The sequence below is a fragment of the Pseudochaenichthys georgianus genome, chromosome 12, assembly GCF_902827115.2.
Source record: "Pseudochaenichthys georgianus chromosome 12, fPseGeo1.2, whole genome shotgun sequence".
NCBI lineage: Eukaryota > Metazoa > Chordata > Actinopteri > Perciformes > Channichthyidae > Pseudochaenichthys > Pseudochaenichthys georgianus.
The window spans coordinates 13897020-13909321 of record NC_047514.1 but is presented as its reverse complement, the minus strand read 5'-3'; the positions used below and the strand labels follow the sequence as shown (position 1 = coordinate 13909321).

Here is a 12302-nt window from a genome sequence, read left to right as displayed (position 1 = left end):
TATTTCATTCTAGTCTATTATTGTTTTGGGGAAATATGTTTGCTAATCCTTAATCTTAATTATAGAAAATGTGCCATCGCATTTAATAAAGGGAAAAAGCAAAGTGCACCAGACCCCTGCATGTTTAACATAGGAATTATTTGTATTCAATGACATTTAAGATGGTAGCTTTACATCAGTTTAACAGGTGTCTGGATACAAAACACAAGGCAATACTAAAATAAATTCTTGAGCAAAATGCTTTCTTATGATATTACTTTTTGTTATATTTCTTAAATTGTTTAACTCACTCCGTCAAATGACAGTATTTAAAAACTTAAACTTTGATGGATCTTGTATTCAAAGTCATAAATGGGGTAGTCTTCCAATTAAACTTCTGAGTGTCCCTGACCTCTGACTCTTGTGTTGTTGATCTGGTCCCGGAGCAGTTGCATGCACTCCCCTCTTAAATGATCTCAGACCAGCGCTGGCCTGCCCAGTGTTGTGAATAATTGTGGTCTGCCTTGTAGCATGGATACACCAGCTAGGGACTCTAAATATAAACTGGTGTGTCTGAAGAGCTCAGGCCTGAAGATCAGATACTCAAACTGTAAATCTACACCTTACTATATTACTTTCTCATGCATTGTGGGACTGTGTCTACTATAGGTGGTAGTGTGTGTTTCTGACTCTCTGTTACACGTTGGCCTTTATCTGATCATCTTATCTGGAGCAGCATTATAATAAGCTTCACTGTGTGGTGTCTTTGTCTCTGTTCATCCTTCTTAATTTAACATCTACAAAGTAAGCATTGAAGTGTCATTCTGAAGGTCAAGTGACAGTAAATTAACCACCAACAAGTAGAATTTGAGTGCCTGTGACTGAACGTAATATGAGAAGTGGGGCGGACAAAAGACCTACATATACAAATCAGATAAGTGCATACATTATATCTATAAATGCAAATCTATCTAAGTGGTGACAAATCATTTGAGCACCAGTATTACATTGGGGTTTCAGCACACATTCCTCGGTCACCTGTTTTCTCTTAGCAGCACATGTCACAGAGTGAGTGAAGATAAACCCAGCTGCTTTACGTATTCATTTCAGGCAGCACTTACCATCCCCTTTTAACTCCAGCCAGCCTTCAACCCCTAAGCTCTCAAATCACCAGGCTGATATGAAAACCACCAATTTGTAGTATACCGGATGATGCCTGGTAGTATTGGCATATTTAAGGTTATGCCGAAGAAAAAGGACATTATGGACTTATTGCAGCTCAACCAGGCAGGTAATTTTCTCAACATTTGTTATTCAGTGAACTCACAAAGCAGCCACAGAGGTAGACTGTGACGCTGTTCTATCTTCCACCAGCAGCAATCTGTCTTTGACTCAAAGATGGTATTGTATTCGGCCTGCAGTGCCATGGAAAGCCCCTCTCCCTCCTCCTCTGCCCTGCACAATGACACAAGGGTCAGCCTGTCTGTCCTCCACTGTGTTTTTGATTCACTTCTGCTTTAGGAAAATGTTGTATAACCTTTGACCTCTAAATGTGACCTTTTAAACCCACTGGCCCCATCTATGTGTCCCCTAAACCAAAAGTTTAGGCCAACTGAGTCTTTAACAGGAGAGTCGCTGACTTCCTCAGACGACAGTGAAGTAATGTATTCAGTCATAGAAATGTTGGGGTTGATGACAGTTTTTAGGTTGTGTTGTATTGGATAATATTGGACATTATTACATATGCATTAATATAAACACATTTTTAATGTTATAGCTGGAGCTGGTAGAGTGCATTTTAGATTAACTACAATAATTGTAATGTTTAATATGCAGCGTGAGTTTAACTTCTGCTGAAAAAAAGTACTATAAAATGGTATGCTACTTCCAAAAGTACTTCTAACTCTTACTTAAGTAAAGTGGGCCTACTTGAGCAAATGTGTTGCTTTCCACAACTTGCTTTAGTAAGTGAAGAAAACTAAAATAACATTAAAATAAAATTAGTTATTCAGTACATGTTTTGGTAGGCCAACTAGCCGTACTTGAATGTTTGAATACCTAAACTCCACTACAATTCAGAAGCAAACCTTGTACTTTTAAATGCACCAGTAGGCCTATATCAATACATTATCATTTAATACGCTAATCCACAGATAAGATATATAAATACAGAAAATAATTACCTTTACTTGAAGCAACATTGAAGTGATAACATTAACATGTTTTTATTAATAACAGTTTCCTTCTTGGTAAAATATCCAACTGTGCTACTTCTTCCCTGGTCCACCGCTGGGCTCTCACCACCCGCAGCACCCTCCCGCCCTCCCTCCCCCTGTGTTGATATCTCAGCCCGGAGAGGTTTGAATGCAGTCTCTGGTCCCAGCCGCCATACTGAGCTGAGAGAGTGCGACCAGTCAAACTTTGTCACGCTGCTGCACCGACCTTCATCTCCGTAAAAACCGGGACTAGGAGGAAAACTTCCACACAGTGAGTAGTAACACCCGTGTTCATTTTAGTGCACATTTCAGTTAGCGCTAGCTACGTATCGCATCGGGACTTTCAAATGGCTTAGTTATTTCAGCCGTGTTCATGCGTGCTGTCGCCGACTCAAGCTCAGCTGCACTTGTTGCACTGTATCCGAAACCCCAACGGAGACACAAAAGAATAAAAACCCATCGTTATTATTATATTCTTTTTATCTTGTTCCGCTTTTGACGCCGCACAAAACTTTTAAACATACTTTCCCGCGACATGTTAAAGCCCAACTGCAGACAAATAAGATGTTAGCGGATAACTGGCGAGTCCACGCAGACGCTGTCACTGTCCTTGAAGCGAAAAATACCTCTTGAATATAATATTACGTGTTCACCAGCCGTGCTCACACAAATCTTTTTAAAGATTAAACTCCCCTTGCACTTTCTAAATGCCATTCTGGCACTCAGAGGTCACTCAGGGGTTTATACCCTTGGCATGCATACATCAAGGGTGCTCTTTCAATGCAACAACAAAAGGTTCTTATTGACAGCGATGAAGAACATTTACCACAGTTTATATGAAGGCTGGTAGGAGCATGGAGAAATACATGCCTACAGTATGCACTGTTGTGTTTTTGTAGTTCCATTGCCAGAAGGCATCTTGTGCTATGACAGGAGGATGGTGCAGCTGGGGCTCATCAGAGTCTCATCATAAACCTTTCACCTGCATGCATGTCTAGTCTTGTTGGTGTGGAGCTGCATGGAGTGATAAGTATTTATGGAGCTACTTTCTGTCTCACTTTTTGCCCTCTGGCCTGGCTAACTAAAGTCCTGTGTCTCAGTGACTCTACTGGATTTATGCGAAGTATATAGTTAAACTCCACCATCATCACTGTAGTCTTTCTCTGTACCTTCTTCAATCATATAATGAAGTTCAGGCTTGTGAGAGCAAGAAGGAGAGACAAGTCCCCCAGTAATTCTGTGAAAAACATTGATGAATTAGTTGATTGCAATATATTACCTTAATGTTAATCACAAACTCCAGACGTTGGATGCTTCCAGCTTCTTTTAAATTTGAAGATTTGCCTCTTTTCCTTGTCTTGCACGTGATGCTAAACTGAATATTTAGGGGTTTTGCAATGTTGAACAGGCACAAACCTTGGCTCCAGGAAATTGTCATGGGTGTTTTTTACACTGTTGATAATGAAGGTTATCCTAAAGTGTTATTGCAACATTTGTCGCTCTTTAACATTTCATATAAACTTAAAGGGAAATGCATGAATGCTCCTCACTTAGGAGTAAATAGACGCCCTGCTCCCTTTTATATACAGGCTTGTATTGCATAAGCACTGTGGAATCTTGGAACATGCCAGCTATTTAGTTTTCCCCTTAAATACAGCGGTTGTGTTTTCTAAATCTGTTTTCCACTGGCTCATTAGTGCCATTTACCATCCCTCCTCTCCTGCGCAACATCTCACAAATAATGCAGGGGCAATGACATCCCTTCACTCAATGTCTACAAGTTATTCTTCTCGCTCATTGGGTTTAATTCCACAGGTCCTTTGCTAGGTCGTATCAGCCATGGGGGCAGCCACCCGGATGTTGTCAATATGATCGGCCTGCTGGCGCTTCAGTGGCACCAGGGCAAGCCAGAATAATGTCAGCCGGACCCTCGGGGGGCTCGGAGAACTAGCCAGAACAGGATATTGCTGTGTGATCATTCACCAGCAGCAGACAAATCATTAAACCACTGGCTGCGTGCCACTGAGACTCAGGCATTTCTGTCACTGACTTTCCCCTCAGGTTAGAGGTTGTGTTTGCGCTGTGAGCTTGTCATTGACTCTTGTAGGTTTTGGTATTGCTTTACTTAAAAATGGTTAAATGTAGGTATATTATTTTGTGTGAGGTTAGTAAGAATATAATGTTTCTCTGCTGTGCATTGCTTCCATATAAACTCTTTCTTTCTAGATTTTTAGACTTTCCCTTACCTGCTTTTTATAGGACAAAATCTTTGCACACGTGTTGCCTATCTGGGATTTCCCATTTCAGGAAAGTTAATTAGTCTATTTTTAACACGTGTGTGTCTAGGTTTGAAATTCTATTAGTGGACAAACTGAGCTATCTTTAAGTTCTTCTTTGTCCCTTTCCCACATTCATTGGAAGCACAAGATTCACATGAGCTAAATGAAATTACATAGAATGCTCTGGCTTGTTAAGGAGAAGCACACAAGCACGAAACCCGTCTTAAGTGCTTTTTTAAAATCAATAATCAATTTAAAACGGATGGGAAATGGGAACTATGCTGCTGAAAGGGAGCTTTGTTTTAAACTTGAACTTTGTGCAGTAATGGCACTTGTTTTGGATGCCAGGGGTTATTTACTTGGATGCCTTGTTTGGGATTCAGACCAAGTCCTGGCTGAATGTCAAATCTCTCTCTTGGTAGCATTGAAATTGGCAGCGCCTACAGCGTTGAATATATAGAAGCTCACATTAAGCACACGTACTGCTTTTTTCATCAGATCCTGATGCAATTATTCGACCACCTCAAGGGAGACTTTTAAAAGACATCCCGTCAATTCTCATGCCCACAGTGACTGAGTGACTGTCAGGTAATTGAATACACTCTTTATGGATCTGAAGGTGACCATTCCTGAGTCCTCAGAGGCTTTCTTCTCATCTCCCCTTTGCTGGGTTTGGTCGTCAGCCAGTCTACTGTGGTAGAAAAGGCTTAAGTACCTGCACATGGTCTGGCCAGTAGCATTTCCCTCCTGCTGTGGAGGTCACTGTAGAAGGTGCCGTCTTTGACACAGACACACACGACCCCCTCATTGTTCCCTCCCGCTCATTAGCAATCTAATTGTCAGGAATCTGCTGGCAGTGGAGTCAGCCAACAAGAGCAAATCTAAAATCATTAGTTCATGTTGAAAGATGCCCATGAAAACACTGGTTGGGTCCTTTTTAAGAGCTTTTTAGGAAACAAGGTAGTTGGGTTTGATGTATGACTTGCAGCCATCTCATTGTTTTGGTCCTGCAGGAGTTAGAGGGTAGAGGTCAGGGGCCAGTCTTTGCTGCTCTGATGTTAAGGTGTGCTGTTCTGGCTCGATGAAACAGACATCTGGGGCAACCCCCACCTCTTTTTGAAACAAACACAAACCTCCCCTGGCTGCCACACCCTAGTACCCCAACACCCCTCAGGCTCGAATCATTTCCTATTGGTAAAGGGAGAAGCATCTGGCTTTATATCTGCTTCAGACAGCGGCATGTGCAGGCGCTTTATGTGCTCGCTTGTGTGTTACTGGCCATGCATAATGCATTGCTACATTCCAGAGATGTCTCAGCAAAATTGTCTCATGATTGAATGGCTTTTTCAAATCAGCTGGTGCAAAGGCAACCTCTGGATGTTAAGCTTGGCTTCCTGTTTTTCTGTCAGGTAACAATGAAGGTGAAGAACTGTCCACACCCTTTGAGGCTACGTCGCTTTAATTGTTTGCAATAGTTCAAGCATTGCATAAGTTGTTTATCTGAAAACAGTGGCAATAGTTTGAACACATGAACAGGAAATGTGAAGATTCCCAAGATGCTGCACCCAAAGCTAGTGCTGAGAGTGCAGGAAGCGTACTGATGCGTTAGTGCAGGGCTATTGATGCTCACTTGATGTTTTGAAAAGGTTCCCAGTGTTGTGTGGCTGAGAGCAGGCAGCTGGAAGGGAATGGAGTTGGGAGCTACCGTACATTCTGTTACCGTGGAGGTTATCACTGTGGGACTCCATGCAAAAGGTGCTCTCTGTCTTTGTGCAGCTATCAGCAGCATTTGTTTATAAGCCCCAGGGAGTGGTTTTGCACAAAGAAGGTGTTTCATGACTTAACTGACAGTCGGTAGATTTTTATCAGACTCCTTTTTTATCAGCTTGTTGTTAGTGTTTGCATAGAGAAAAGTAAGTCACAACATCACGATTAAGCACGACGATGCAATCTGTCTTTGCAGTTAAACTGTGAGTGTGTTGCCAATTTGTTTGGGTTGTAGCTAGGCAAATCAACAGCCATAGAATAAACTATGCCTTGTGGGGTTCTTATGTATATTTTGTGTTGAAACGGTATGAGATTTGTATAGGTTTAACTTATAAACTGAAACTGAGCGTATATCACTCCAGGCGTTATACAGTGCTGAGAGATGGCAGCATCTGCACCTCCAGTCCCCATTCACAAAAGACATAACCCCAAAGATGCAGATACGCACTACCCTAACCTCAGCCCCCTCCCTCTCGTCTTCCATCCCCCTCACCCGCCACCCTCAAATACCCCCTCCCCCTCCCAGGCAATTGTGTGCATTGACGCTTTCCAGAGGCAAGCGCTGTCGCTCTCCACTGGCAGGCAGCGTCTGACTGCTGTGACAGGGGGAAAGAGTCCTGGGCGTTTAGGTATACACTCAGACAGAGACAGTCTGCCACTGACATGCGTTAGAGTGAAACAGTCCTTTAATCCAAACACTATCTCTAAACCCTTTGCAGCCTCTCGGGCTCCTTTCTTCATGTTTATCGTGCGAGAGAGAGAGAGAGAGAGAGAGGGAGAGCGAGAGCGAAGGAGGGCGAAGGAGGGAGTGTGAGAAAGAAGGAGCATGACCGGAGAGTAGAGAGGGAGGAGGTGACCGACCGCTCATGGTGAATGGTCATAAACTATTTTTCTTTTTTTCATGTGTCATGCAAACCTTTCCCAGTAATAACAGTGTGACTGAGTCGGCTTGGAAAAGCCTCTCTTTCAGCGTTTTTTTTCTCTCAACCTGCAGGATCTTCCCACTCAGATTCTGGTAAGATTCACGTCTGCGAGTGTGTTGACTGCTGGTGTCTCAGAATTTCAACACCTTGTTCCTCTGCCATAGCAACCAGATATGTTTCTATGCTCACTATGTGCAGTGCAGGGAGTCTCCAATACTGCGCATGCTATTTTTACCAAAATTGCTTTTGAGAGGTGAATAATTCAGTGTTGTGATGGATGGCATGTTTTCATGATGCAGTGAATTGGACTATTTGAGGGAAAACCCAGACCTTTTACTTTGATCAGCTGCATTTTGCTTCAATGTATGAGCTACAATTCGAAGTATTTTAGGAGATAATGGCACTTTTATCCTTACATTTCCTTTTTTCTAATGTCTTGTGTACAGTAAATCTGTCCAGACACTGTCACTGACAGATTTTTGAATAGAGCCCAATTCCTGCCAGATTGGTTGTCGTTTGGCATGCAGTTAGGGTTTCAGTCATAGCGCCTGATTACCGATCGGATGGATTTCTGGCTTGTCCGAAATTCTAGTTGGCTGTCTTTCTGTTTGAGCTGTTCCACTGTCCCATTTCCCTGATGCCTTCTTCCGATCATTTCCAAACTACAGAGAGACTATTTTAATATAACTGGAGTATTATCCTACATGTTGTGGCTAAAAGTAGAGTCTTAAAAATGCAGTGATAAAGGGCTAAGTTAAAACCATATCTTCCAGCGTTGTGCCGCTACAGATTTTTCTAATCGAATTTCCCAAGATAATGCTGCCTTTGTCTCTTTTTGTCAACATTGAGGATGCAGCCATTTGGATTTAATAAACCTCATAGATATGTCTGTGCTTATGTTTAGTTTGATCATCCTGGCTGGTCAATCAATCAATCAATCAATCAATCAATCAATCAATCAATCAATCAATCAATCAGTTTATTTATATAGCCCAATATTACAAATGTTACATTTGTCTCAGTGGTCTTCACAGTTTGTACAGAATATCAGTATGACAATACGACGCCCTCTGTCCTTAGACCCTCACATCGTACAAGGAAACACTTCCAAAAAAGGAAAAACCCCACAGTTTAAAGGGGAAACATGGGAGAAACCTCAGGACTGGTAAATTGATCAGTACAGTCTAGGCATTAGGTTCAGGCTCTGCAGAACGTCTGATATAAAATGTGTAGTGGGGGAGGCTTTAGATGTGGAAACAGTTCGTCTTCCCCTGGCTGGCTGTAGTCAGGAGTTCATAAATCTCCCTCAGCAGGGTTCGGAGTCACTTTGCCCTCCCAGCTTGGACATTTCAGATTTCCCTCTACAATGCCACAAGTTGTTCTTTTTACTGGGCATTGAAACACTTGAAAACAGATGCTGGATTTAATGGTTTGTGAGTGTTTTGCTCAGGTAGATCAAAGCTCCGTTGCATGTCTTTTCAAGTGCTATCGCTTCACTTCAAAGTGCTCAGTTCTTTAAGTACGTCTCTATCTCTGCCGCGCTGTTAGAAACCTTCCATCTGATGCCTTTCACTTGACCTTTTTTTGCAGATGTCTTGCAGCACAGTTTTACTGCCCACTGCATTTAGCATTGTGTTGAATGCCAGCATCCAGGCAATGTATCAATGTCTGCGTGAGAAGGCAAGAGTTTTAATTTTGGGCTTAGAGTAAGGAACTCCTAGCTTTGTAGGAAAACACTTCATACATCATCACAACAGCAGACATGCTCTCGTATTTCTGTGGATTGCCACATTGTGCAAAAGCATGGACTCCTGCACATTTCAACAATTTTGTAATGTCAGGAAATGTCATTTGGATATGACGCTTCTCCAGAGAAATGCAGTGGCGTAACATTCTGGTGAAGCCTCAAGTTGACAAAGAGTCATTATGAATTGGTAGATAACCTTTCACAATCATACAATTCATTCAAATGTAGGGATGTCCCGATCACCTTTTTTTGCTCCTGATCCGATTCCGATCATTTGATTTTGACAAACTGCCGATACCGATTTTTCGCGATCCGATCTTTATGCAATGCATTAAGAGAAAAAAAGGTAACAGATAACGGCTGGTCATCCAACGCGATGAATTCAGCTATCTTGGCTGTTATTGTGTTGGTCTTTTCACTGTTCTGGGGCAGTTTCTCTTTCCTTTTGAAAGTCTCTGAAAGTGTCGGTTGTTTCAGTGCCGTTCCCTGAGTGGCCGCTGTGTACTCGTCGTGTTGTTGTTGGTGTTTGTTTCTCAGGTGGCGTATTAGATTGGTCGTGTTGAACGTAGCTCTGTTATTTCCACCACGCGGAACCTCCGCCTTGCAAACATTGCATCTGGCTGTTACACTGCCTTCGCTTTCAATTTTATAATACTTCCAAACTGCTGACATTTTCTCTGTCCCGACTCCCGAGTCACCAGCTGAACGTAGCCTCTCGTTAGCTTACTGCTACTATTAGACACTGCGCCCACTCTGTTGCCAGATTTCAGAGAAATAAGCAACCAGGTCTATGAAAACAAGCCCAAAGAAAGCAACACATACATGATGTTGTGTAATTTTAAACCAAAACTAAGTCCTCAGGATGACTTTAAGACGTGAACATGGTCATTTTTGTTTTGTAACATTAAATGAAAAAAAAAAAAAATTATAAAAAAATAAAAATCCCGATCCCCGATTTTTTTCTCCCGATCCCCGATCTTTTGAAAATCACGTGATCGGCTCCGATCCCCGATCACGTGATCGGATCGGGACATCTCTATTCAAATGTCTCAAAAGGTAACTGCACTGTCGGAGTTTTTCTTCTTTTGAAAATATTTCCGGTAGACACAGCAGCTGAGACAAAAGGAAATTAAATTATTTGGTTACCGGAGATTACTTGGGTGTGTACAGCTAATGTCTGTTCTGCACTGAAGACAGACACGTAAACAAAGATCAGTGAGCTGCCATTCGATAGGAACAAAATGGACGGGTGAGCATTGGAAAGGACAGAGGTCTTGAACACACTCAGAGTTCAGAGGTGATGTATATGGAAAAGGAGAAAGGAAGCAGGCACAAGGGGGCACATCAGCCTCTTGAACTGAGATCAGACGGGCTGCCTCTGAGGCTGGTGGCTGTCTGTCTGGGTTTGTGGCTGATAGGATTGGGTGGGGTTTACCCTCACTCTTCTGTCTTTTTTCAGTTATAGCTGACAGATGTAAAACCATTAAGTCCTCTTTGGTTAATCAGGGTGGGATTATTAACTGAAACAGACGTATTTCAGAGGTAAAACACGATTTAAAAGCTTTTCCTTTTTTGCTGCGCTCTATTATATGTGAATTTGTTTCTAACCCTTATCTGCTTATGGAACCTAAACCCCAATCTGGCAGGTCACAATCTATGTCCACACATACCCAGATCCAATCTATGAATCTGATGTGTTATCATAATCCGTTAAAGGCAGATAAGCAGATGATAAGATAATGTTTTGGAGGTTGCTCATCAGCCAGCAGGACCCAGGACGCGCCACCGCCTCATTAAAATTTAAAAACCTAAATGCTGGCAGTGAACAGCTGCTGATTTATGTGCATTACCAAATAAGACAATTAGCAGAGGTGTGTTTATGGCATTTGTAACACTCTAGATAATTTGTATCATCTTTTTATTAGTGATGATGGATTATGCAAGTTTTGATGCCGGATGATCACAGGTTCTTATTGCTCCTCAGTCACACAATGCATTCTCCATCTAATGCGATCCATACTGTCTGAGGGTCTCTTGGTGCTCTCTGTTGATGCTAGCTGGCTGGTTGGCTGCCTGGGTAACTATGGCAACGGTATCCCCCAGAAAGTTGAAGAGACCGGGCCGTGCTAGGCTAATTGTGAGCAAGTCAAGCGTGTCTGCAAAGTTAGCTTCAGTCCAGGCCTGCTCGGTGGGCTGATCGGGGTCTCTTTGTCGTCTCTGATTGACATGCGGTTAAAATCACATGAGAAGTGATTTGCTTTATTTTTAAATAAAGTGTTTGTTTCTCATCAGAGCCCATTGGATAATTTTATCTTATCAATAGGTATCAATTTGCATAATAAAATCCAATGTAAGACGATTGACGGACTGCAACTATTTTTATAATTCGTTGATTGTTTTATTCGTCAGACAAAAAAAGCAGACATTGCCTGATTGCTGCTTGTCGGAAGAGGATTTTTATGTCATTATTTACATGTAAGCAAACTGACAATCTTTAGGTCATTTACCAATGTTTAAAAACATTATCTTGAGCATTGACTGCTATTTCTCTCCATTTTGTGAGATAAACATATGTTTGAAAGTTGTTCTATTGAAATGATCTTGTCTTCCTACTGTAGTTGTGAACCAATTTACTCTGCTTCCCCCCCCCCTCCTGTAGACTGGTGTTGAGACATTTGCCTCTGGCCTCTTCCTCAACCATTCCTGACTTCTGTGTGGAGAACAGTGAAAAGGAATTTTAATGCATCAGTATTCGCTAGCCGACGCCATGACGGACAAGTAAGTGGTTTATCTTTTTCAGAAGTGTGTTTGTGTAAACTGTACTCTGTGGTCCTTTTTGTGCGTAAGAAGATGATGATGTCTCGTGTGATTACGCTTCTCTCGCTGTGCACAAGATTGTCTCCTGGAAGTGTTTGTGCGAGTGTTTTCAGTACAGAAGTGGAGGAGAATGTGGGGGTTCTGGTAGCACAGAGAGAAGTGTGTTTTGTTGCAGGGGGTTTGGTATAAAGACAGTCTGTTTTGCCCCTGAAGACGTATGACATTTGCATCGGGGCTGATTTGCATTCTCTGTGCTGGTATGCTGCTGCTGCTTATAGTTGCTCTTTATTTCCCTGACAAAACAGTCATTTAAAGTGTTTTGAGCTTTCACTGTTTTATCTCTTCCTTTTGCGTCTTCTCTGTGTTCGCCCCCTTTTTCCTTTTTCAAGGTTCCCTCTTCCCTCTTTTCACATTGGACCTGCTCTCGAGGCTCCCTATCTCCTTTCTCTTTTTGTCTCTTTTGTGAACTTAGCCTTTGTCTCTCGGCCCAGGGTTTGCTGGATTTGATCTATATAGAGGATGGAGAATGTGGGTGCAGTAAGCAAAATAATCTGCCGACAGCTTTAATAATAAG

The 12302-nt window shown here is 42.2% G+C and overlaps 1 protein-coding gene across 1 annotated transcript in view; it reads left to right on the top strand.

Annotated features, from left to right (window-relative positions):
- Nucleotides 1–7058: 7058 nt before the first annotated feature.
- sema4d (sema domain, immunoglobulin domain (Ig), transmembrane domain (TM) and short cytoplasmic domain, (semaphorin) 4D) overlaps nucleotides 7059–12302 on the top strand; it is a 30881-nt gene continuing 25637 nt past the window's right edge. The window contains 2 exon segments of the mRNA XM_071204992.1: nucleotides 7059–7256; nucleotides 11571–11689. Of these exon segments, the coding sequence (XP_071061093.1) occupies nucleotides 11652–11689 (38 nt within the window). The 5' untranslated portion in view covers nucleotides 7059–7256; nucleotides 11571–11651.